The sequence below is a fragment of the Elaeis guineensis genome, chromosome 5 (genome assembly GCF_000442705.2).
Source record: "Elaeis guineensis isolate ETL-2024a chromosome 5, EG11, whole genome shotgun sequence".
In the NCBI taxonomy this organism is placed as follows: Eukaryota; Viridiplantae; Streptophyta; class Magnoliopsida; order Arecales; family Arecaceae; genus Elaeis; species Elaeis guineensis.
Genome location: NC_025997.2, coordinates 128,253,875 through 128,280,871, shown reverse-complemented (window position 1 = coordinate 128,280,871; position 26,997 = coordinate 128,253,875). Strand labels below are relative to the sequence as shown.

The 26,997-nt window shown below is 39.7% G+C and overlaps 3 protein-coding genes and 1 pseudogene across 9 annotated transcripts; 3 read left to right on the top strand and 1 right to left on the bottom strand.

The window, feature by feature from the left end:
- The first annotated feature begins 1,177 nt into the window (after positions 1 to 1,177).
- Positions 1,178 to 11,063, top strand: LOC109505857 (leucine aminopeptidase-like). Of its 6 annotated transcripts, none has more exons than XR_012141684.1 (5): positions 1,179 to 2,228; positions 2,546 to 2,779; positions 2,878 to 3,204; positions 3,658 to 5,790; positions 8,898 to 10,773. XR_012141684.1 is itself a non-coding variant. In XM_073258507.1 (5 exons), the coding sequence occupies exons 1-5, from the start codon at positions 1,245 to 1,247 to the stop codon at positions 10,998 to 11,000; spliced, it is 1,842 nt and encodes a 613-aa protein (XP_073114608.1). In that variant the 5' UTR covers positions 1,179 to 1,244; the 3' UTR covers positions 11,001 to 11,063. The 6 variants fall into 6 exon arrangements, 2 of the variants coding, with proteins under 2 accessions (XP_073114609.1, XP_073114608.1); XR_012141685.1 differs by having other exon boundaries at positions 3,658 to 3,735; positions 10,622 to 10,754; XM_073258507.1 differs by lacking the exon at positions 3,658 to 5,790 and adding an exon at positions 10,996 to 11,063 and having other exon boundaries at positions 10,622 to 10,913.
- Positions 5,797 to 8,588, top strand: LOC140858198 (puromycin-sensitive aminopeptidase-like; annotated as a pseudogene).
- A 375-nt stretch (positions 11,064 to 11,438) lies between the features above and the next one.
- Positions 11,439 to 18,584, top strand: LOC105045786 (leucine aminopeptidase). 2 transcript variants are annotated; one of them, XM_019850697.3, is made up of 4 exons: positions 11,448 to 12,553; positions 12,871 to 13,104; positions 13,208 to 13,534; positions 17,997 to 18,584. In XM_019850697.3, exons 1-4 carry the CDS (start codon positions 11,570 to 11,572, stop codon positions 18,291 to 18,293), a joined length of 1,842 nt encoding a protein of 613 aa, XP_019706256.2. In that variant the 5' UTR covers positions 11,448 to 11,569; the 3' UTR covers positions 18,294 to 18,584. The 2 variants fall into 2 exon arrangements, with proteins under 2 accessions (XP_073114607.1, XP_019706256.2); XM_073258506.1 differs by lacking the exon at positions 13,208 to 13,534 and having other exon boundaries at positions 11,439 to 12,553.
- A 325-nt stretch (positions 18,585 to 18,909) lies between these two features.
- Positions 18,910 to 26,531, bottom strand: LOC105045788 (enoyl-[acyl-carrier-protein] reductase, mitochondrial). The gene is made up of 10 exons (XM_010924190.3): positions 26,216 to 26,531; positions 24,541 to 24,638; positions 23,234 to 23,365; positions 22,814 to 22,957; positions 22,609 to 22,711; positions 20,892 to 20,991; positions 20,593 to 20,669; positions 20,431 to 20,509; positions 19,410 to 19,528; positions 18,910 to 19,230 (listed from the first exon to the last, which is right to left on the bottom strand). The coding sequence occupies exons 1-10, from the start codon at positions 26,386 to 26,388 to the stop codon at positions 19,137 to 19,139; spliced, it is 1,119 nt and encodes a 372-aa protein (XP_010922492.1). The 5' UTR covers positions 26,389 to 26,531; the 3' UTR covers positions 18,910 to 19,136.
- Positions 26,532 to 26,997: the final 466 nt, after the last annotated feature.

Here is a 26,997-nt window from a genome sequence, read left to right as displayed (position 1 = left end):
GCCGAATTTTCCCGGAAAAGAAAATCCAGTCGCCCCATTTCATCAGCGAGTGCGGAAAAGAAAAGAGGGGAAAAAATAGTCACAAGCGTTCGCATGCAACCATGTGATATCCAACGGTCAACGTGCATCGTAAGCGCGTCGTTTACGTGCAAGGCCAAGGAAACGGGATCCAACGTTGGTACCAGTCATTGCAGCCACCTGCGGGCACATTTGCCGTACCTCTCAGCCTTTATTCTGTATTTGGTTGAATAAAGACAGGATGGACTGTTTGGTTAAAAAATTTATAGGGTGTTTGGTTATAATGGAAATAAAAATTAAAATAATTTGAAATTAAAATTAAAATAAATAAATTTTTTAAAATATTTGATTTATGATCAAAATTAAAATCAGAATTGAAATAAAAATTTGGATCCATAGAAAAGAATAAGGATTGAGTGCTATATAAGATTGAACCATTCTTATTACAATTTAAAATTAGAATCGGAATAAAACTCCTTCCGACCAAACGGTTAGAATGAAAGTCGTCCATTTTAATTTTGATTATAGACCTCCGTTCTTTTCAATCAAACATCTCTTTAGAAAGGATGAGCAACAGCCTATCAATTTGCACGTTCCTAAAAATTAAATTTATATATTAATAAAATTATTTTTATTAATTTTTTATAAAATTATAGTATTTATTTATATTTTCATTCACATTATTTATATATTAACTTTATTATATGATTTAAAAAGTAATTATAATTACCTTCTATTTTACTATTTATATTTATAATAACTATTTATATAAAATTAATTAAATATTTAAATTAAATTATAAACTAATTATTTATTTATATAATTAAAAATAAAATAACTCATTAATAATTAATTAGAATTATTTATAAAATTAAATTTAATATTTATAAATATTTTTATATAGTTATAAGTTATAAGGATTGGAAATTTATATATTATTTATTTTTTTATATAAACAAATATTATAAATTAATAATAATAATTTTTATCACCTATTCATCATTCATTTCTCTTATATCAAACGGGATAAAGAATCATTCTTATTTACTTTTTCATATTTTACTAAATATGTGACGGAAGAGATAATTTTGTATCTATCCTGCTTCATAATCCATCTTTCATACCTAACGGAGTATTAAAATCCCCCCAACTGTCCGATCGCTTCTGCGCGATCTCTCTCTCTCTCTCTTTCTGGAAGGAAGAAAACGGCACAAAGAGGAGAAAGAATGGCTCCGTTGGAGCCGCACTCGTTCGCCGATGCGAGCCAGCCATTCGCGACCCACGTCTCCCTCACCCTCTACCTGGACTTCGCGGCCTCCACCATCTTGGGCTCCGCCCTCCTCACCCTCCCCTCCCCACACACGGGGCCCCTCACCCTCGACACCCGCTCCCTCTCCAACCTCTCCGCCCTCGACCCCCTCTCCCTGTTCCCTCTCCCCTTCTCCCTCTCCTCCTCCAACCCCGACCCCGTCCTCGGCCAATCCCTCACCGTCTCTCTCTCTTCCCATTCCTCCCTCCTCCTCACCTTCTCCACCACCCCCGCCTCCTCCGCCCTCCAATGGCTCTCCCCCGCCCAGACCTCCTCCCGCTCCTACCCCTTCGTCTACACCCAGTGCCTGTCCATCCACGCCCGCTCGATCTTCCCCTGCCAGGACACTCCCGCCGCCCGGATCCGCTACTCCGCCAAACTCAACCTCCCGCGCCCCCTCTCCGCCGTCATGGCCGCCACCCACCTCGCCCGCCGCGACCCCGCCCCTGGCGAGGCCGGCCCCGCTTGCCCCGACGCCTTCTGGTGCTCCCAAGACCGCGTTGTCGAGGAGTTCTCCATGAACCAGCCTATCCCCCCCTACCTCTTCGCCTTCGCCGCCGGGGATATCGGCTTCCGCGACGTCGGCCCCAGGACCAGGGTCTATGTGGAGGGCGGCATCGCCGTGTTGGACGCGGCGGCCAGGGAGTTCGCCGGCACGGAGGAGATGATCCGGGTCGGGGAGGCGCTGTTCGGGCCCTACGAGTGGGAAAGGTTCGACCTTTTGGTGCTCCCTCCAAGCTTCCCCTACGGCGGGGTGGAGAACCCCAGGATGGTGTTCCTCACGCCCACCGTCATCAGGGGGGACGCCTCCGGAGCCCAGTTAGTGGCACACGAGCTCGCCCACAGCTGGACGGGGAATCTCATCACCAACAAGACCAACGAAGATTCCTGGCTCAATGAGGTACCATTATGAAATTTACCCCACAAAATTTCATTTTCGTCGTTTCTTCTGAAAAAATTTGATTCTTCTCCTTCTCCTTCTTCTTCTTCTTCTTCCTCGTCCTATGGAAATGTATGAAAGATTGGATTTCTCTTTTATTTGCATTCCCAAGATTCGATTGTTCTTCTTCATCATCATCTTTGTCATATTGCAATGTACGAAGGTTGAGATTTTTTCTCGTATTTGCATCCTTGTTTCTTCTTCTTCTTCATCCTCTTTCCATTGCAATGTACGAAAGTTTGGATTGTTGTTTGGTCTCCGTAAATAATAATTTGTAGGGATTCACGACATATGCCGAGAGGAGAATTGTGGAGATGGTTCAGGGAGAGGAGCGGGCGGCTCTAAACACCGGAATCGGGTGGTGGGCTTTGAATGAGGAGATGGAAAGATTCAAAGACAACATGGAGTTCACAAAGCTGAAGCCGAAACTGGCAGGAATGGACCCGGATGAGGTCTACTCTCAAGTGCCATATGAGAAAGGGTTCCAGTTTCTCTGGCGCATAGAACGCCAGGTACTAGTTAGAATATTCTTCTCTTACTCCTATGAGTTAAGACTGCTCAAAATTTGTTGGATCCATTAGTTTCTTTCTCATCTTGTTCTGATTCTTAGATTGGTCGTCCGGCATTCGATGAGTTTCTGAAGAAATACATATCCACTTTTAAGTTCCAATCAATAGATACGGAGACATTTCTTGAATTTCTTAAGGCAAATGTACCTGGAATAGAAAATCAAATTGATCTTAAGCTCTGGGTGGAGGGTACTGGGATCCCTTCAGATGCCATGGAGCCAGTGTCAACCATTTATACAAAGATTGTGTCTCTGGCAAAGGATTTTAATGCTGGAAGGATGCCGAGAGAGGATGAGGTGGCAGACTGGCTTGGGCAGGAATGGCAACTTTACTTGGAGAATCTGCCCAAAGCTGTTGAAGCTTCTCAGGTACTGGCTTTGGATGATAATTTTTTGCATGGTTGTACTTTTTAATGGAGAAAGTAAATTCTGCAGTGATTACAATTAACACACAGTCGCAGCCACATTGATATATACACATAATTATGGCCTGTGGCATGTGCTTACTTAATGCCTGTACATGCCTGGTGACCTATAGGACGCTGGTAGTTTTAAGTTTTTATAACTTAGTGTTGCATGAGATGTTTATACTCTCCTGTCATGCCAACTCAACCAACATGATTATTTGGTGCCAAGACAAATTTGAGACAGCACTGTGTCTTTACCATGTCAATGGCCTTCTTGTCCTTTAATCCTCTTAAATTCATCTAGCCTGCCATTAAACCTAATGGTTCATTTAGTCACTGATGTTCACAACGATGGACTATAGTATTGAAGCAGGATATAGTTTGTCTGTTTCTGTTGTTTGGTATGATATGACAGGGAACTACCCATGTTCAGAATGACTGATCAATCAAGCACTCCATATAGAAGCTTCTGGTTCATGGATTGAATGATCAGGTTTGAACTTTCTTAGACAAATTCTGCTAACTCGCCATTTTCCTTACTCCTGCTTTCTGAATGCTTCTATATTTTGCGTTAACGGTTCTTGTCAATCACTATATTATACTTGCCATGCACTTTTACTTTTTTCCCTCAAGATAGAAGAAACTTGAAAGTAGGGAAAGTTTTGGTATGCCTTCATGATTGTTAAATTTGAATAGGTGGGTTGGTCAAGGCTGTAATGAATTGGTTTCAAGCACATACTTATGAAATATGAATACTTCTTAAAGATGAATACTTTAAGTTTATGTCAATGTAGCGTCTTTTAAAATCATGCCTCAAGTTTTATTCAGGTCAGTTTATGTTTTGTTCCCTTGTGACATTTCTCCACATAAAAACATCATGAGATCCTTGTCTTATATGTCAATATCATCTCAGTTGATCTTCCATTACTCTGCATGTCATTCTGATGCTTTTCTTTAGTCAGTTGCTGTATGATCATACTGATGCTTAACATTATCCTTTTTTGCTTTATTACTCATTCATCTTCTTATTTACACCTCAACAGCAATATGCACAAATCATCATAGATATATGCAATGTTGCCACCTTACTTATAGAATGATGGCGTTGGTCTTAGGCATGTGGTTATCACAACACTCTCGAAACACCTCACTTTGTTACTTGATGCTTTGATCCTATAGATTTATAATAAATGTGACAATATGGTATATCTGTACTATCATTTTTTTCCAAAATCTCTTTTTTTTTTTCCTTTTATATCTCTCTCAGTTTTATATTCATATTATTTCACTGTAGGTCTTTCAAGTTTCATACTTGTACATTTTGATGATTATTCTTACATTCTGTCAATTCGACTAACACTTTATTATCTGTGAAATGCATCATGGAACCTTTTCATAATAACTAAATCAGCTTATGTGCTTAGTTGTAGCAATGCAAGGGTTGTAGGCTGACCTTTGGAGTAGGCATTTTTAATAAGAAACTAACGTGTTTTGGAACATTGGTTTCTATTGCTTATTATTGCTAAAGTTCCTTCTATCTGTTGATTTCTTGAAATGTGATGATACAGTAGTTCAAAAAGTAATCATAACATGAAAACAAATGGTGATTGCTGCTTAAGTTATAATCGGGTATCATTTTTTGCACATACTTGAGATGGCAAAGCATTATCTTTACTGTTTTGGAGCATACCCTCAATTTGTCTCAATATGTTATTATAGTTGAGGCTGCATAAGAGATCTTAGGAGCCTAGCAAGATTGGAAAAATAGAAGTTCGTGATTATGTTATGTCCTCTTAGCAAAAAAGTCCAATATGCCACTTGAGTATCCTGAGTCTTTTTTGTATCCAAATTGGTCTCCATACAATTTTTTTTTTTTACTAATAGAGGTTCTAGTTTCAATGAAGCGCAATGCAACTTGTTACCACATATGCCCTTTTTTGGGTTTTGCTACAGTGCTCTCAAAGGATAGAAATGTCCATTTCCTTTAAAAAGAACCTGGCCATCCAATTCAAAAAGAACATTCAAGATCCTCTACTAGGAGCTGCCAGTAGCTGGTTACGATCATGGTAGGTGCACATAATTATTTCAAAATCCATGGTTTTCTACGGTGGAAGGCAATTGCTGGTGTAGTAAAAATTTTGAAGTTTACGGATATTTTCAAAAACCTTTTCTCCTCCAATTTTCCAATTTGTTCTCTAACGATGGAGCTGTTCTCCGTCTCCGTACATCAAGAAGCATGGAAGAGAGGCTGTGGAGGATGAGATCGTGGCATCTCATCGTTGGTGTTCGTTGTTGGCGATGCGGGGAGGTGGGCGATGCAGGGAGATGGGCGACGCAGGGAGACGGACGGCGCATGTGATCTTCTTTGGTAAGGGATCTTTTTTGGCATAGGAAGATGGGTAGATCGGGGACGCAGCCGGTGCGGGAGGTGGATGGCACGGGGGTGAGGCAGATGTCTTGTTGGGTGTATGAACAGATCGGGGAGGTGGCCAGCATGGGGAGGGGGGTGGCGAGGGGAGGGGCACGATGGATGGGAATACGGGTTTAGGTGAGTCAATCTTTTTTCAATAAAAGATAATAAAATAGTATAGGTTTATCATTTTTTTGGTCGACTTGTTAAAATGAAAATTTCCTAATTACCCGTCTAATGGGTGGTTAGGATCTTTCCTACTATTTCTATGAAAAATATTTAAGGAGCACTGTAGCACTTCCCACCCTTTTGTTCAAGGGTAGTAAGTTCAATCTATAAGCCAACATGACACCGGAGTGTTTAGGAACAACTCCCGACCGCACGGGTCGTGAGTCCTAGCCCCATGGGTCGTAGGTCCCATACGCATGGGTCTTCGGATACAACTAGTTTTTGATGATTAATTATTTTCGTATCTTAGTTAGAAAAGTTTGATGTTAGTTAATTTTAGGGAGTTTGATTTTTTATGAGCTTTCTTTTGATAACTTTTGATATTATTAGGAAAGTTAGTAGTTAGAGTTCTAGAGTTAAAATAGGACTTAGGATCCCACATTAGAAAGTTGAAAAAAAGAGTCCTTTTGTACTATTTATAAATACTGTCATTAGGACTCCTCTCATAATCAGTACTGGAAATCCTTGAGTAGTGAGAATTCTATTGTGAGAATTATTCTCCCCTTGTTTTCTCTCCATTCTCTCTCTTCTTTCTTTTGGTAGATTCCTGTGGTTTGCAAATGAGCATCGTGAGAGCTGTATCCTTGGAGTGACTTGCCGAAGTAATGTTTTCAACCTTGGAAGAGAGTGATTCCGCCCTTGCTCCTCTTCCAACTACTATCTTCCTGATGTCGAATGTGCCATAATGTACCTCTACTTTTGTGAGCCGCTTTAGTTCTCCAGGTTTTTCTTCTCTTTTTGAGGTCAGCAATGGTGGTTCCAATCCAATCCTGCTGGAGAATGATAATCAAGATAATGTAGAAAGGTCAGTTTTCTCTATGGATCTACCTTCAGATGAGATTCAAATAGGATTGGTTGATGGAATACAATCTACAGATCCAAACACTAGGGAAGAACCCAGATTTTCAGTTCAACTGAATGAATTGGCTACAGAGAATCTCAGCTCAGACCTGGGATTGAGCTGGTGGATTCGGCAAAGTACTCATTTGGCTGCCATGGAAAATAAGAGCTTGAATATATTCAACTCTAGACTTGTCTTGGCATCACCTGAAACAGCTACAGATGCAAACCATGCTGCAATCTAGGGAGCAATTGGTTATGAGTATTTCCACAACCGGACTGGCAAGAGAGTGACACGTTATGACTTGTTCCAGCTTAGTCTCAAGGAAGGTCTCACTGTCTTCAGAGATCGGGAGTTTTCATCTGACATGGACAGCTGCATGGTTAAGCACAGCTGATGTTTCAAGGCTTCAAAATTACCAGTTTCAACAGGATGCTGGTCCCATGGCTCATCCTGTATGGCTGCATGCATATATTACGATGGACAACTTCTATACCTTGACAGTGTATGAGAAGGGAGCTGAAGTTGTTAGAATGTGCAAAACGTTGCTTGGAAGTTCAGGTTTTCAGAAGGGCATAGTCCTATATTTCAAAAGACACGATAGACAAGCTGTGACCTATGAAGATTTCTTTGCCTTGTTGTGTGATGCAAATGATGCTGATCTCTGCAACTTTTTGTTATGATATTCTCAAGCTGGGTCACCCTATGTTAAGGTTACTCATCTTTCGATCTTGATGCTGAGACGTATACTTTGAGATTCAATCAAGAAGTGCCACCACCTCCTGGTCAACCAGTGAAAGAACCAATGTCTACACCTGTTGCTATTGGACTTCTTGACTCAAGTGGAAAAGACGTGCCCTCACTATTTATAATGATGGGATGTTGCAGACTATCACAAGCAATACCCAACCAGTCTTCACAACAGTACTTCTATTTAGGAAGAAGGAAGAAGAGTTGTGTTTTCTGATATACCTGAGCAGCCAATCCCTTCTTTATTGCAGAGTTACGGTGCAGCTTTTCATCTTGATTCTGATCTTACAAACAGTGATCTGTTTTTCCTACTCGCATATGATTCCAATAAATTTGATCGTGGGAGCCTGGTCAAGTATTTCCAAGAAAACTGATGCTCAGTCTTGTAGCAGATTTCCAGCAAAAGAAAAACATTGATTCTGAACCCAAAGATTACAGATGGGATTAGAAGCATCCTTAGTAATTCAACCTTGGATAAAGAATCTCTTGCAAAGGCAATTACTTTGCTTGGTGAAGGGGAGATCATGGATATGGTGGCTGTTGCAGATCTAGATGCTATTCATGTTGTCTGCTCCTTCATTAAGAAACAGCTCACTCTCCAGCTAAAGAAAGAGTTCTTAGCCACTGTTGTTGTCAACAGAAGTTCAGGTCCTTATGCTTTCGACCATTATGATATGGCTTGCTGTGCACTGAAAAACACATCCCTTGCCCATCTTACTTCTTTGGATGACCTAGAGGACAACACCTTCGCATTGTACCCGACGACCACCTCACTTCGATTCAACCAGGATCAAGCACTTAATTAATAAAAAGAAGAAAGTCCTGCATTTTTTCAGAAATTTTCTTGATATTCTCTTGGTTGAAGATGGCCTTAAAGATGGCCAGATCATCTTCTCTTTCATCTGGAATGATCCTTTATTTCTCTATCACTGATTATGATGGAGGTGTATTAAAATTTTTTATTCATCTCTTTCTACAAGATCATTTTAGCATGGTCTTGTGCTTCTGTAAGGTGGCTTATCGAAAGAACATCACAAAAGGAAATTTGTCTTGACCCTAACTTGTCTTTCCTTGCATAATAAAGTCGTCAAGCCACTATTATTGATTTTTTGCTTGATATGTCCTAGCTACAAGGAAAGCGGGGGACACTTGATTGTAGTTTTCTACATTTTGGTAATTTTCTCTTTTATAATAAAGTCATCCAGCCAAGAGGTTTAACTTATAGGCAAGAAAGCTGCATTTACTTGTGAAACGAAGACAAGACATCAGTCAGAGGCATACCTTGTGTCACGGACTCAAGGTATGCCTAAAAGCTTTAGTGTAGGGAAGAGAACCAAGCTAATAAATCTATGTGGCACCCTTTTTATTTGTCAATGTGAGACAATGACAATCTCTGCCGCCTAAACTTGTGATGCCCTTGTCACAGGTGCCGCTGACTCGAAAGAGCGGGAGACCCATCTATGGCTTGAGTCCTACTCATCCCTACCTGGTCCTCCTCAACCATGATGGTCCTAATGAGGGGCCCACATGACTAATAAAGGTTGTGATGCACAATGGATATTACTTGCACGGACTCGCAACCCAAAAGCTGAAGCTGTTGGGAGGCAAAGCAGCCTGGGCTAATAAACCCATGTGGCACCCTTTTTATTTGGTCACTGTGCGACTATGATATTTGGTATATGTGTGAAACTATTAAGGAGAGTTCTAACAAATATTGGTTACATAGATGTTTTGATGACTGACCATCATTTGGCAATTTATTTCTCAGCATAAAAAGGGTTTCAGTTTCCCAATCAAAACCAAGTTTCATCATGGTGCGATTTTTGAATATGAATTCTAACTTTCTCACCATTTTATCACATTTGTAAAGGTAACCAACATTTTTTCCATAAGACAGCGAAGTGGTGTTACATTTTAACAATTTGATGCAGAGCCAGAGCCATTTAATTAATCTTTTTGACTTTCTGGATTCCTTTTTGGGACTTGGAAGGCCTCCTCCAATCCTTTAATGTTCCAGTGTACATCAGGACATCAGAAGTTCTCAAATACAGTTGCTATTTTTGTGATCTCTGTGTGTGTGTGTGTGTGTGTTCTCCAATACAGTTGCTATTTTCCTGATCTCTGCATGCATGCGTGCGTGTGATTGATTGATTTATCAGGTTATTATAATCATTTGTTTCTTAAGTCATGAAATCATTGTTTTCCATGTTAGATTCTGCAGAAATGTCACCATCCTTTACAAATATCTTGTGTGTGTGTGTGAGAGAGAGATCAGGCATGTTATCATAATCATTTGTTTCTTAAGTCATGAAATCATTGTTTTCCATGTTAGATTCTGCAGAAATGTCACCATCCTTTACAAATATCTTGTGGAGCTTTAACCTGCTGGTTAATTAGGCCTTTATCAATTCTTTAGCCATTCCAAGTTATGAGTCCATATGCATGCTCTATACGTGCAAGTTTACCATTACTGGACATTATTAGTATGGTGTAACAAATGTAATCCAGAAAAAATCAACAGATGTTTGTATTCTGATTTGCTGTCCGAGTTAATTTGAGTCATAAGATAACTAGCCATAAGGGACGATTTGAGGACTTCCTCCTGTTTCATTTCTCCACCTATCACAAAGCCGGTCGCTATAAAGGCTTTAGTTGACATTGTCAAATGCACTGTATGTTATGGTCTTCTGCGACTCAGAAAAGCCCACATGAATAGGTGCATCTCCTTTTAGCTTGTCTGAACCTCTGCTTGACCTTTATGGCTGCGTCCATTTGAGCCACTGACATGGCTGTTGCACATTGATTTGCTCTAGAGATTTCTCCCGGGACCATCATGATTTTCCATGGATTTGTTAGAATGTACGGTGATGTATCAGGATGGTAAGTATTGTTTTGAGTATCAATTCTGATGTATTCTGCATGTAGTCACTGTCTCCAGGCTTAAATTATCTTATGCAACCTCTTTGACTGATTCCTTCTTTTTCTAGATGTTTTGAAATCTTGTTTATCTGTAAGGTTCTTTCTATGCAAACTTGGAGATATCCTTGACTGCGACCTCTTTACAGGCATTTTAATTTGACATCTGGAATAATTGAATTAAAATGTATCCCAGTTCATCCAAAAACTGCCCATCTTCCTTTGTTGGTGCAGGTAGCTGCTCTAGATGCACGTTATCGGCTCGCAGAATACAGAGATTGGGAGGTGAAAGTCGCTTTCCTCCAATTGGCTATCTCATCTGGATGTAAAGAGTACTTTGGGGAGGTTGAAAAAACCTTAAAGCAAGTGGGAAGGATGAAGTACCTCCGCCCACTGTATACTGCTTTGGTGCAAGGCACCGGAAGGGACGAAGAGAAGATGTTGGCCAAAAGAATCTTCGCAGAGGCTCATGACAGTTATCATCCAATTGCTCAGGGTGTTGTGGAGACCATCCTGTCTAAGAATGGTTAGCAAATAACTGCTTGCTTTCTGTTCACCTTGGGTGTTGATTAATCCTGAAACCATATATCTCTCTGGGTGTTATTTAGGTTAAGGCTCTTTGATGTGACTGACTTGAAGCAATGGTTACTATATGAAATATTCTTGCTTGGCAACTCATGATTTGTGCTTGTATTGGACGTGGACGTTGAATACCATCCGTAAAATACCTGGGACTCCCCAACACTTTGCACTCTTGACGGCTGTGATTCGGAACGGATGTAACGTTGCATAGAGCTAAAGTCGTCATTTTAATTGCTGAATATAAGTCAAATAGCAACCCTCGCCGAACTTTTCCGGAGAGGGAAATCCGGTCGCTCCATTTCCTTAGAAAATGTGGAAAAGAAAATAGGAAAAAAAAGCCGTCGCAAGCGTTCGCAGTTGCCCCAGATGCGACCAAGTGATATCCGACGGTCAGCGTAAATCGTAAGCACGCCGATTCCGTCCAAGGCCAATGAAAGGGGGGACTAAAGTTGGTACCGGTCATTGCAGTCACCTGCGAACACATTCATCGAACATTCGAACCTCCCAGGCCCCAGCCCTCAAAACCCCCAACTTTCCGGTCGCTTCTCCCCCGATCTCTTTGCCCGGAACGAAGCAAACAAGAAAAAGAGGAGAGAAAGAATGGCTCTGTTGGACCCGCACTCGTTCGCCGACGCGAGCCATCCATTCGCGACCCACGTCTCCCTCACCTTCTACCTGGACTTCGCGACCTCCACCATCCTGGGCTCCGCCCTCCTCACCCTTCCCTCCCCCCACATGGGGCCCCTCACCCTCGACACCCGCTCCCTCTCCAACCTCTCCGCCCTCGACCCACTCTCCCTCTCCCCCCTCCCCTTCTCCCTCTCTCCCTCCAACCCCGACCCCGTCCTCGGCCAATCCCTCACCGTATCCCTCTCCTCCCATTCCTCCCTCCTCCTCACCTTCTCCACCACCCCCGCCTCCTCCGCCCTCCAGTGGCTCTCCCCCGCCCAGACCTCCTCCCGCTCCCACCCCTTCGTCTTCACCCAATGCCAGTCCATCCACGCCCGCTCCATCTTCCCGTGCCAGGACACCCCCGCCGCCCGCATCCGCTTCTCCGCCAAACTCAACCTTCCGCGCCCCCTCTCCGCCGTCATGGCCGCCGCCCACCTTGCCCGCCGCGACCCCGCCCCTGGCGAGGCCGGCCCCGCCTGCCCTGACGCCCTCTGGTGCGCCCAAGACCGCGTTGTCGAGGAGTTCGCCATGAACCAGCCCATTCCCCCTTACCTCTTCGCCTTCGCCGCCGGGGATATCGGCTTCCGCGACGTCGGCCCCAGGACCAGGGTCTATGCCGAGGGCGGTACCGCCATGCTGGATGCCGCGGCCAGGGAGTTCGCCGGCACGGAGGAGATGATCCGGGTCGGGGAGGCCCTGTTCGGGCCCTACGAGTGGGAAAGGTTCGACCTTTTGGTGCTCCCTCCCAGCTTCCCTTACGGCGGGATGGAGAACCCCAGGATGGTGTTCCTCACGCCCACCGTGATCAAGGGGGACGCCTCAGGGGCCCAGGTAGTGGCGCACGAGCTCGCCCACAGCTGGACGGGGAATCTCATCACCAACAAGACCAACGAGGATTTCTGGCTCAATGAGGTACCATTATGAAACTGACCCCCCACAAAAATTCCATCTTTCTTCGTTTCTTCTAAAAAAGATTTGATTTTTCTCCTTCTTCTTCCTCTTCCTATTGAAATGTATGGAAGATTGGATTTCCCTTTTATTATTTGCATCCCCAAGATTCGATTTTTCTTCTTCTTCATCATCCTGGTTCTATTGCAACGTACGAAGGTTGAGATTTTTTTCTCGTATTTGCATCCCCGTTTCTTCTTCTTCATCATCCTCTTTCCATTGCAATGCATGAAAGTTTGGATTTTTTTTTTTTTTTTGGTCTCCATAATAATAATTTGTAGGGATTCACGACATATGCCGAGAGGAGAATTGTGGAGATGGTGCAGGGAGAGGAGCGGGCAGCTCTAAACACTGGAATCGGGTGGAGGGGTTTGAATGAGGAGATGGAGAGGTTCAAAGACAACATGGAGTTCACGAAGCTGAAGCCGAAACTGGCAGGAATCGACCCGGATGATGTCTACTCTCAAGTGCCATATGAGAAAGGGTTCCAATTTCTCTGGCGCATAGAACGCCAGGTACTAGTTAGAATATGCTCGTGTTCTCTTACTCCTATTAGTTAAGTCTGCTCAGAATTTGTTGGATCCATTAGTTTCTTTCTCATCTTGTGTTGGTTCTTAGATTGGTCGTCCAGCATTCGATGAGTTTCTGAAGAAATACATATCCACTTTTAAGTTCCAATCAATAGATACGGAGACATTTCTTGAATTTCTCAAGGCAAATGTGCCTGGAATAGAAAATCAAATTGATCTTAAGCTCTGGGTGGAGGGTACTGGGATCCCTCCAGATGCCATGGAGCCGGTGTCAACCATTTATACAAAGATTGTGTCACTGGCAAAGGATTTTAATGCTGGAAGGATGCCGAGAGAGGATGAGGTGGCAGATTGGCATGGGCAGGAATGGGAACTTTACTTGGAGAATGTGCCCAAAGCTGTTGAAGCTTCTCAGGTACTGGCTTTGGATGATAATTTTTTGCATGGTTGTACTTTTTAATGGAAAAAGCAAATTCTGCGGTGATTCAAATTAACACAGAGTTGCAGCCGTGTTGATGTATACACATATTTTTTGCCTGTGACATGTGCTTGCTTAATATCTGTAAATGCCTGGTGACCTATAGGAGGCTAGTAGTTTTAAGTGTTTATAACTTAGTGTTGCATGAGATGTCTATACTCTCTCCAATCATGCCATCTCAACCAACATGATTTTTGGTGCCAAGGCAAATTTGAGAAAGCACTTTGTCTTTACCGTGTCAATGGCCTTGTTGTCCTCTAATCCTCTTAAATTTGTCTAGCCTGACATTAAACCTAATGGTTCATCTAGTTACTGATGTTCACAACGATGGACTATAGTATTGATGCAGGATATAGGCTGTCCATTTCTGTTGTTTGGTACAATATGATAGGGAACTACCCATGCTCAGAATGATTGGTCAATTAAGTACTCCATATAGAGGTTCCTGGTTCGTGGATTAAATGATCAGCTTGAACTTTCTTAGACAAATTCTGCTAACTCGCCATTTTTCTAACACCTGCTTTCTGAATACTTCTATATGTTGTATTAACGATGTCTTGCCAATCACCATATAATACTTGCCATGCTCTTTTTCCCTCTAGATGGAAGAAACGTGAAAGGAGGGAAAGTTTTGGTGTGCCTTCATGATTGTTAAATTTGAATAGAAATAGGTTGATCAAGGCTGTAATGAATTGGTTTCAGCCACATGCTTATGACTACTTCTTAAAGATGAATACTTTAATTTTATGTCAATATAGCATCTCTTAAAATCATGCCTCAACTTTTATTCATGTCAGTTTATGTTTTGTTCAATTCTGACATTTCTCCATATAAAAACCTTGTAAGATCTTTGTCTCACATGTCAATATCGTCTCAGTTGATCTTCCACCACTCTGCATGTCATTCTTATGCTTTTCTTTAGTCAATTGCTGTATGATCATACTGATCCTTAACATTATCCTTCTTATTATTTGTTCATCTTCTCATTTGCACCTCAACAGCAATATTCACAAATCATCATAGATATATGCAACACTGCTACCATACTTCTAGAATGATGGCATTAGTCTTAGGCATGTAGTTCTCACAACACTCTCGAAACACCTTATTTTGTTACCTTGATGCTTTGATCCTATAGATTTATAATAAACATGATGATATGGTGTATAAATGCTATCATTTTTTCTGAAGTCTCTTATTTTTTTTTCCCTTTATATCTCTCTCAGTTTTATATTTCATATTATTTCGCAGTAGGTCTTTCAATTTTTCATACTTGTGCATTTTGATGATTATTCTTCCATTCTGTCAATTCGATTAACACTATATTAGTTGTAAAATGCATGATGGCACCTTTTCATAATTAGTAAATTAGCAAATTAGCTTATGTGCTTAGTTGTAGCAATGCAAGGGTTGTAGGCTGACCTTTGGAGTAGGCATATTTAATAAGAAACATGTTTTTGGAACATTGGTTTCTTATAGCTTATTTTCCTTCTATCTGTTTATTTTGACATGTGATGACACAGTAGTTCAAAAAGTACTCATAACATGAAAACAAGAGGTGATTCCTGGTTTAGTTATAACCAGGTATGATTGAACATAGTTGAGATGGCAAAGCATTATCTTTACTGTTGTGGAGCATACCCTCAATTTGTCTCAATATGTTATTATAGTTGAGAGTGCATAAGAGGCCTTAGGAGCCTAAAGAGAATGGAAAAATAGAAGTTCCTGATTACATTATGTCCTCTTAGCAAAAATGTCCAATATGCCACTTGAGTGTCCTAGGTCTTTGTTTGTATCCAAATTGATCTCCATGCAACTTTAGTTATCATAATCAGTCTATCACTTGGGCACATATGCCCTTTTGTTCAAGGGTAGTAAGTTCAATCTATAAACCAGCAGCTTGCTTATGTCTGTTGCATGTGTTGCGCAGACTGATAGATCCAGAATCGGTTAGCTTTCCTGGCTTATTATGTTGAGTAATCTACGTGGAGATAGTTTTGTTCCTAAGCAGGGCTGGGCATATGGCTGATGGAAGGAATGAGAATGGCTGGCGGCTCCAAAATTCTCTGGCTAATAATGCTTGTGTAAGGTTATAGAGCAAGCATGGTAATTTTCTTATTCAGTTCTCTTGTCATTAACCATGATTCGAATAGAGGGTCTGCTTGGTATATAAGACAAGGCATACGATTCATTTCTTTGAAGATCTTATGAGGATCAAGAACTTAATTAATCAGAAAGAATAAAGTCCTGCATTTTTTCAGAAATTTTCTTGATATTCCCCTGATTGAAGATGGCCTTAAAGATGGCCAGATCATCTTCCCTTTCATTTGGAATGATCTTTTATTTCTCTATTATTGATTACAATGGAGGTGTATTAAAATTTTTTATTCATCTCTTTCTACAAGATCACTTTAGCATGGTCTTGTGCATCTATAAGGTGTTTACTTAAGGAACGTCACAAAAGGAAATTTCTCTTGGACCCCAACTTTTCTTTCCTTGCAAAATAAAGGCATTCAAGCCACTATTATCTTTGAGTTTTTGCATGATATGTCCTAGCTACAAGGAAAGCAGGGGACAATTGATCGTAGTTTTCTACATTCTGGTATTTTTCTCTTTTATAATAAAATCATCAAGCCAAGAGGTTTAACTTACAGGCAAGAGAGCTGCATTTACTTGTGAAATTAAGGCAGGACATCAGTTAGAGGCATACCTTGTGTTACGACTCGATGTATGCCTAAAAGCTTAAGCTGTTGGGAAGAGAACCAGCCAAGCTAATAAACCCATGTGGCACCCTTTTTATTAGTCAATGTGGGACTATGACAATCACCCCGGCCGAATCTCATGATGCTTTTGTCACAGTTGCCTCTTACTTGAAAGAGAGGAGGACCCATCCATGGCTTGAGTCCTACTCAACTCTACCTGGTCCTCCTTGACCATGATAGCCCCTAGTGAGGGGCCCCCATCACTAATAAAGGTTGTCAAGGGCAATGGGCCTGGCTTTAATACCACTTGCATGGACTCACAACCCAAAAGCTGAAGCTGTTGGGAGGAGGAACAGCCCAAGCTAATAAACCCATGTGGCACCCTTGTTATTAGTCATTGTGGAACTATGACACTTGGCATATGTGTGAAACGAGTAAGGAGATTCTAATACCCAATGGCTGACATAGATGTTTTGGTGTCTGACCATCATTCGACAATCTATTTCTCAACTTAAAAAGGGTTTCAGTCTCCCAATCAAAACCAAGATTCATCATGGTGCAATAGTTGAATATGAATTCGAACTTTCTCACCATTTTATCACATTTGCAAAGTGACCTGTATTTTTTTCATAATACTGCAGAGTGGTGTTACATTTTAATAATTAGATGCAGAGGCAGAGCCATTTTCTTAATCATTTTGACTTTCTGGATTTCTTTTCGGGGCTTGAAGGGCCTCTTCTCATCCTTTAATGTTCCACTGTACATCAGACATCAGAAGTTCTCAAATATGGTTGCTGTTTTCATTATCTGTGTGTGTGTGTGTGTGTGATCGGCCATGTTATTATAATAGTTTGTTTCTGTTTCTTAAGTCATGAAATCATCGTTTCCATGTTAGATTCTGCAGAAATGTCACCATCTGGAGCTTTAGCCTGCTGGTTAATTAGGCCTTTATCAGGTCTTTAGCCGTTCCCAGTTATGAGTCCATACGTATGCTCCTGTACCTGCAGGTTCACCATTACTGGACATCATTAATATGGTGTAACAAAGTAATCCAGAAAAAATCAACAGATGTTTGTAATCTGATTTGCTGCCTGAGTTAATTTGAATCATGAGATAACTAACCATGAGGGACAATTGAGAACTTCCTCCTGTTTCATTTCTCCACATCACTGTAAAGGCTTCAGTTGACATTGTCAAATGCACTGTATGTTATGCGCTCTTCTGTCAGTCAGAAGAGTGCACATGAATAGCTGCATCTCTCTCTAGCTTGTCTGAACCTCTGCTTGACCTTTATGGCTGCATCCTTTTGGGCCACTGACATAGCCATTGCACATCGATTCGCTCTAGAGATTTCTCAGTGTCACCATCAGTATTTTCAATGGAATTGATAGAGAGTAGGGTGATGTATCTGGATAAGGCTTGTTTTGAGTATCAATTCTGATGTATTCTGCATCAAGTCACTGTCTCAAGGCTTAAATTTTCTTATGCAACCTCTTCAACTTATTCCATCTTGTTCTTGCTGTTCTGAAATCTTGTTTATCTGTGAGGTGCTTTATTGGCAAACTTGCTCGATAACGCACTTGGAGTTCCTCTGCTGTCACTTCTTTACTAGCATTTGAAGTTGACATCTGGAATAACTGAATTAAAAATGTATCCCAGTTCATCCAAAAACTGCCCATCTCCCTTTGTTGGTGCAGGTAGCTGCTCTAGATGCACGTTATCGGCTAGCAGAATCCAGAGATTGGGAGGTGAAAGTTGCTTTCCTTCAATTGGCCATCTCATCTGGATGTAAAGAGTACTTTGGGGAGGTTGAAAAGACCTTAAAGCAAGTGGGAAGGATGAAGTACCTCCGCCCGCTGTATACTGCTCTGGTGCAGGGCACCGGCAGGGACGAGGAGAAGATGTTAGCCAAAAGAATCTTCGCAGAGGCTCATGATGGTTATCATCCAATTGCTCAGGGTGTTGTGGAGTCTATCCTCTCTAAGCATAGTTAGCAAATAACTGCTTGCTCTGCCGTACTGGAAGTGCAAATTTTGTGCTGACTCGGTTTACTGCTGCCCGTAGTTGGGGTGAGAACTGTTCTAATATGCTGCTTTCTGTTCACCTTGGGTGTTGATTAATCCTTGACCATATCTCTCTCTGAAAAGATGGTGGTGTTATTTAGGTTAAAGCTCTTTGATGAGAATGAATTGAAGCAACGGTTACTAAATGAAATGCTCTTGCTTCAGAACTCATTCTTTGTGTTTGTATTGGACATGGATTGAATGCATTCATCATTGAAACTATACCGGTAGAGTACATGCAGTGGCTCAATTTAGGTTTGTACTGTTTCTTTGCTAATTGAAAGAAGCTGACATGGATTTCACTAAGAAAAAAAAAAAAGGCTACTGATTAAATGGCGTTGGCAATCACTAAAAATGAGATTCAGCTTATGTTCTAGCTAAGCTAGAATAGCCTATCTTCTTGCACTCGGGATTAGCAATAAAATATTGAACACCCGTCTTTCCCAGCCATGTTTTCATAAGGATCATACCAACTACGCAAAACGATATCCAATGGGCAGATAGATTCCAGGGAAAAGAAAAGAAAAAGAAAAATCAACAGCGCAAATGAAGGAAGCAAATTATCATGCACAAAAAATAAACCTTTGTCTTTACAAGAAAAGAAGCAAGACACTTCTCGAAATAACTTTATCACTTGTGTTATAACTATATGGATTAGCCTCACAAGGCACTTCCCAAAATAACTAAAGGAAGCAACCATGTCCTCACAAGAGACCCAGATTTTATTGATTGTTTGAAAAATTTCCTTGAACACAAGAAGAGAGTTTCCATAGCTTAGAATTTGATAACTTGTTTGGGATGGCTGCCTAATTTCCCAAGTGCCCTGCCCAATGCCACACTGAAATCATTGAACGGGACCAATTCCATCCTGCATGATGATGCCTTTATCTCATTAGAATCACAATAATGAACGAAAATCTTACTTTTGGATTCATGCATGTGGTTATGCAAGGTAAATAGCAAAATACTGCAACATGAAGGTAAATAAGCTTTTCCCTCGTTCAGAAGGCTGCAGTGAAACTCGTTAGTGCAGGACAAAATACATACTCATATTTTAACTTTCCACTTTGCACCAAGCTCAAAATATAGTCTATCATCTCTCTACAATCTTTTGCTTTCTCTGAGCTCATCCACTTCTGCAGCCAGAACCCACGCAAAGAGAGATCCTGAAAAGAATGCATTGACATCATATAATGCTCCCATGTTAATAAGAACAGTGGTCAAGAAAGGACTAGTTTGACATGGTTACACATTAACTAGTTTAGATGTTGCAAATTTCTGGTTTGGTGTTTACTATTCCTTAGAGAGAGAGAGAGAGAGAGAGAGGTCCAGTGCATGAGACTCTAGCCATTGCACGGTCTGGAAAGGTTCAGATGTATACAGCCCTTACCCATGACCTCTAGGTTACAGTGAAGCAACCTTATGGTTGTGCCAACCCTCCGGTATTTATTATTCTTTCATGGATGAAAATCTCCCCTAGCATTCTCCAATTCTTTCTTGCTTTCAATAGCTCTATTTTACCTCCACAACTATCTACTGATTTATGAAAATAAATGAGTTTCTCTTCAAATCTCAAGGATGAAAGCTTATAAATCATTGGAAATGAGAGAGTGGCTCACTTCCACCAACAACAGTGATTGTATCAGGGCATTCCATCATACTTCCAGAATGATTCTCATAAATTCACATCTTTCGAGTGGTGGGATAATCAAAATAATCCAGAGGTATAAAATTTGAGTGATTACAGTATTGAAAGGTGGCAGGATCATTCATAGAAATGGATTTAAGTTCTGGGGCACTTGGGCTATTCCATTAATTATGTACTTCTATAAAACAAGTAAACCTGACAGCACTATTTCTTTTTCCTGGGAAAGAGACAGAGGAGAAACATAAGTTCATTGATGCAACTTCTTTTCTGTTTTGTACCTAATTCTACCATCAACATTCTAATATATTTCATGCACAACATCATTTGTCTTTAAACAGCAGGCACAAAATATCATGCAACTGCAAGAGAAATTAAAGCAATGATAGAAATGGTCTTGCACAAAACTTCTGATGCACTAACCTTGAAAATAAATGATGAAGTGGATACGGTGATAGGTTTCTTTGACATGCCACCATAAGTTACCATAGTACCTCCCTGCCTGAAAGAGCAAAAATTGCATCATTTTGCTCTTGAGTGAGAAATAAATACATAATTTTGCCACTTCTTATAAATTGGAGTTACCTCAAGAACTTGAGGACCAAAGAAGCAGCATTTCCTCCAACACAGTTTAATCCTAAGAGGGGTTCTGGCAGATCTCCCTAATCATGTGGATTCAATTTAGAATAGATAAAAATGGATTCCGAAGAAAACCATGAAGAAACTGATAGCATTATTTGCTGGACAAACGTACAGATCAACAGGAGAATAATATGGCCTAAATAAGCGATTTTCAGATAGAAACTTTATACAGCAAATGGGAAATATGCCAATCAAAACCCAAATCTACCAGATATTTATAATTAATCCAGAGGTCACAGTACCAGGAGACTCTTGACATTCTTCACTTCCAATTGGCTCTCAGTATACACCTCGTCTGCACCAAGTCTCTTAAGTTTTTCTTTAGCTTCTTCTGAGCCAGCCCTACATATATACAGGGAAAGAAGAATAAGTTTGGTCATTTGGACACTAAAATCTGGAAGATGAGCCAATTTAACATCATTTGATATGCAGGTAAATAACATTCAAGCGGATGCAGCAAATTCGAAAAACTCTTGAAGCCGCCAATTGTTTATCTTTTTCTTAATTTTTTTCATCAGTTAATATTCTACAAGCTAACACAATTCTCCCAATGAATATTGAAAAGCAGGAAACAAATTGAACAATCTTCATAGTTCGTTAAGCATGTTCTGTTATCCCATGCTACTACTATTATGTTGTATGTACGCATGTGTGAGAGATATCCTGTACTGCATATGTGTTTACGGGTGATAGAGCGAGTGAAGTGAGAGAGAGAAAGAGAGAGAGAGGGAAATGATTGTCCTTAAACCCATCATATACTCAATTTTTGGTTGTTGGGCACTTTAGATTTTGCATATCATGATTAGCAGTGTAGAATTGTATTTTGCTCCCCCACACATACCACATGCAGATTCTTCATTTTAATTCCATGTTTTTTTTTTGACCCTTATCTTGCATAATATGCCATAATATTGCTGATTCTATAGTTTTGCTTCTCATGCATGCTGAGACCTCACTGATTTATTTCAAGTGTAAAAGATACATAAATCAAAGCTCAAATGTGATTTGGTATGTTCTTGGTCAAGTCTCAAATTGTTGGAATATATGACCAACCCAACCTCAGTCAACCTAAACGCATGCCACCTTAGACATAAGGTACAACTATAGCAATAAATGAAAAATATGTTAATGCGGTCCCAGATTACATGCTGATTAACTGGCTTTGGTCCTTCGGATGTCATAGTGGTTTGTATGCCCAATGTGGTATTCCTATGCAATAGCATGTCTAAAGATATCATCATTTGGTCAAGCTTCATATGAGATGCACTGATAAATGATTTGACCATATCGAAGTTATAACAAGAAGAGTTGACGATCACTCAATTTTATAGGAATGAATCTTGAAACAAGGATTCATGTCCCAGCAGAATGTCCCGTGGGATACTAGGATGCGGTATCATCCCATGTGTCAAGACAGGACCGTCCTCCCGATTAGGACATCTTGAGACATTCTCTATCCTGAGAGTCGAGACGGGGCGGAATGATGACACGTTCCATTCTATGAAAAAATCGGGACAGTCCTTTCGCACGGAATTTAAAACTTTATCTTGAAAGACAAAAAACAGAGTTACGGTAAATGAACGAAGATGTAAACTCTGCATCATCAGTAAAACACGAGGAAGAGAAGGATCTCATTAATTAAAAAATAATTTTACATATCAGAAAAAATTGGAAATTAGTTCAGGGTTGGAATTGCCGGCTAGTTCAGGGTTTATGCTTTTAAAAAGGGCAAACAAAAAGATAGTTTCTTAATAGGTGGGGCTCCTCCCAAAGAAAGGGCTACTTTTAAAAAGTTTTTTGCTGCTTAGTATTCGAGTATGCAGAAGAATTAGTTGTAAGTTGGAGACATCAGGAACACAAAATAAATAGCTTCAAGCCAGAGATGATAAACATATTGCTTGATTTGTAGAATTAATTTGGCACAAAGATGCAAAACATGTAAAAAGAAGTTATTTGCACCTGTCTCTAATAATATTTATACTCCGGATGCCCTGGATTTTTGCAAGCTGAATAATGCACTGACCCACGATGCTAGTAGCACCATTTTGCACAATACTTTCACCTGATTAAATGCAATGAATAATCAGGAGATATCAAATGAAGAAACATATAGAACTTAATTTAAGTGAGCAGATCTCTTTATAACATGAGAAGAAGAAAATACCAGAGTTCAGCTTGACAAAGTCTTCCAGCATGAGCAATGCAGTCAAAGGATTTACAGTAACTGTAGCAGCATACTCCATAGGAACATTTTTATTAATTTTATGCCAGATGCTCTCTTCTTTTACAATGTATGTTTGCCATGTTCCTGAGCACCATATCCTTTGTCATTTTAACTGATGAGTAGCACAGGCCCTAGGAAAATATGGTATCAAAACCAAAGCAAAACCTATTCTACTTTTAAAAGCAAAATCCCAGCAGTGCGTGAAGCTCTACTGGGGGGTCATCTGTTTCCATACTGTGCACTACACATGGCATATCATAGCCACAAGAAAGCCAGATGGTAAACCAACAAACAGTTCTGCTGGGATAATCATCTACTTATAAAAAGCCCTTACAAGATCACTATAAAAAATCAGTATACCAAAAGATGGAGGAGATGGTATGACCCAGTCGCCCACCGAGAGACTATTTACCGCAGATCCCAATGCATGAACTTCCCCAACCCCCTCATATCCTCCAATTGCAGGGACCTGAGGCCTTACAGGGTAGACACCTATAACAAAAGGAGCAGATAAGAAGCAGAAAACCTGGATGCAGATCATGTATTTCATAACAGCAACAATTCTAATCAACATATCAAATGTGAACTAAGAAGCCAATTAAGCAATTTTTTTTTTAAAATTTGTTGAAGATAAGAGAATGAACAATTAGAAGAAAATATGTTAACCTATAGGAAGGTGAACCAGATAGGAAATCTCACTGCAGGTATAAGCACCAGAACTCTAAATAGAGAAAGCCTTTAATCGGGATTCAGGATATTTAGATGGAAGACAAGCAGAAGTTCTCGAAAAACTATACAGAGAAAGGGGGAAAGCAAGAGGTGGAAAATAGCTGATAAAGCCAAGAAAAAAGATGCAAGGCTAACAGGAATTCCAGAGATATGTTTGCTGCAGTATGTGTACAGGAATCAGAAAGGCCACAATTGATAGGAGATAAGACAAATCCTTGTTTTTTTAATATATATGAATGCAACTTGAATGCTAAAAATTATGCTAGATATTCATGCTTGTACTGGAGAATATCAACATGTATTTCTAGTAGCATACGTGGCTCTAGAACCACATTAATTTTGGCAGCAAGATCAGACAAGCTCGGTAAGAGTATTTGCATTGTAGCTAAACATTTGAGCTATGAACAAAAATGAAAGACAGAAAAATGTTTAATGAAACTGAAAGAAAATCAAATTTAATCTTTATATGTAATTTGGTTGTAATACGATTGTTGGTTATAACATATGATAGTAGATAATCATTGCAGGGCAAAAACCACTTGGTTAACAAAGAAACCCTAACACAATTGGCTTCTTAAATCCTGAATCATTCATCCTTATCAAGGAATATAATTTACTTAAATCAAGATTTTCAGATTTTCCTCACAAGTCCACATGTCAATCGGAACTCCTTTGCCTTTCCTGTGAATTTTGGTACCACTCCAAGTTTTTCATCACCAGTTTATTCTTCTAATATTCCTCTAATGAATTGTTTCCAAGGGAAATAACACACACACAGAGGCTGAAAATAACTAAAAAATATGCGACTCTGTTCTAACTTAAGGAAAAAAAAAGAGAGAAACCTGAGTTTCTTCTGGGTTGGAAAAAATAAAATGTTCTTGTAGTTCCAAGTTAAATATTTGTTAACATGAAGTAGCAACTCCTCAAAGAGTTCAAACCTTCTATCCTATTGATATCTGAGGGATTGATTGGAGCTGCAAGCATTTTGACACACACATCATTTGCTCCCAGTTCAACTGGTGGAAGGTCAATCACCCTGTAGGAAAAAATGCTGATGCATCATTAGACTGGAGTCAAGCACAGACAGTTGACACACTTGTTTTAACAGAATAATTTTTCTTAGCATATTTTTATTCTTAACACCATAAAATATTTTGAATAATGTATAAATGAAAGATTTGACAGTTTCAAGTTTTTGCCTGCATATTTTGGTTTCCTTACATTTGACGACAAATAACCATTGACCCATGCTTCCAAATGGAACATTATCAAAATAACAAGTAAAAAGGCACAAGTGTAATGTACGAATGATGATTGGAAATATTTTCTCAATGAAGCAGACTGCTTTCCATTGTAAGTCTAGTGTTGGAACAATGTGTCAGGAAATTTTCTTCTTTCCTTTCGGTGCACAAGAACTGAAGTTGGTAATATTGTCTTTTATTTCCAAACGTATTTAAAGTCCCCATATGAGACAAAAATAAAGGCAATGAAGCTTCATAAAAGCAAATTAGCATGTCATAAAGTGGGCTGGGGGGTGTCCAGCAAGGCATGTCAAACTGAGATGAGGAGAAAAGAAGGAGACTCTTGTAATCAGGTTCTACCGTATCGGACACCAAGGATGACTATCAACTATTTTGGTTAGACAATTAATTTACAAATTATTTCTACAGATGATGAAAAAGTAGTCTTTTTTTTTGTAATTCAAGATCAATGATCTCTGTTAAGAAGCAAGCAGTTGGTAGACAATTGTAGGTTCTTTGACATCTAAACCTGCTCATTTGATGCAGACGCTGTTATGTCTTTAGACACTTCATGATGATTTTTAATATAGAACATTTGTAATTCTGCAAAAACAGCTTCAAATTGGTGAAAATGCTTGAAACTAAATTATGACAAGAGAAATTGATTGAAGGTTATCAGAAAATCTCAGTTACGGAAGAACAGATACAATGCTTAAAAATTTGTCATAATTAGTGAAGTAAAAATTCAGAATTTTTTCCGAGAATCAGCAAAATTAGGAAAATACTTGTACTAAATATTATGGAACAAAAACCAGTGACATCTTCAAAAATGTATAGAATATTTCCTCCTATTAGTTTGAAAAACACAAAGAAGAATCGATACAAGGTCATTAGTCAGTTAAAAAACATTTATGATATTTAAAACGAATCACTTTCTTCATGTGAGGCTCTGCATCAGAGTCATGGAAAAACCAAATTTTAGTTGCACGAGTAACCCAATTTTTTTATTTAAAAAGGCACTGATAACTGTAGAGTTAAGCAACAAAAGAAGAAGAAGACGACGAAAATTGGAAAATAGCTCATTGAGTCTTGTATCGCTAAGAATGGATAATTAGCAAACTCTGCCATCATTCCTCACCCTTCAAATGTTTCACTGGGTACATCCGAAAGATGAAATCGAGAAAAGAAATCCCTTTTTTCCCTCTTAAACAGATCGATCACACAGGCGACCCATAAAAAGATAAAAAAAGGGAGAAAGAAAGCGCTCACTGTTTTTTATTTGGGGATGCGACGTGAAAGAAATAGAGAGATGAGCTGGTGTGTGTGCATGTGTTTGTGAGAGAAAGAGGGGGCGGGGAGTGAGGCATCGAACTTGGTAACTTGATCGGGAGGACCGTGCTGCTCGTAGACGACGGCCTTGGAAGGTGGCGATAGCTTGGTGGAGAACGCTCGGACCTTGCTCGAAGGAATGCACCAGCGAACGAAAGGTCGGTTGTAGAGCCGCGAAGCTCCGAGACTTCTCAGAGCTAGTCGTAGAGACGCCATTCGAGGGGTCTCTGGTACAACCGTTCTCGCGATTTCGTCCCGCTGACGCCTCGACGACTGCAATCGAGTAGTTTGCTTGCCGGTAGAGTGCGCGATACTAGGTTAGGCAGGACGAAAGTAACGCTCTCGCCTTTCGAACTCGTTTGATTCGTGGAAGGATCCAGAAATCAGTTTTTCTGGAAGTAATTTTTTGAAAAATTATTTTTTTAAAATATAATTTTTATACATTTAATTGAGTATAAAAAAATAATTTTAATTTAAAAATAATTTATATTTAATTAAACATCTATTTTTTATAAAAAATATATAAAATATTTATTATACCCTAAAGATATAAGTGTATACCTTTTAGCTTTCGGATTTTATATATAAGATCATACCTATTATAATCTTAATATAAATATAAGTAAATTATAATATAATTTATTATATTAATATAATACTAGATATATATATATATAGTAATAAAATATTAATATTTGAATTCAATAAACTTATTAATTTAGATATAAATATAGTATTAAATATAATATTATATCAATATAAATATTAATATAAATAGTATATTAATAAAAATATTATATTAGTATAACTATTAAAATATATTAT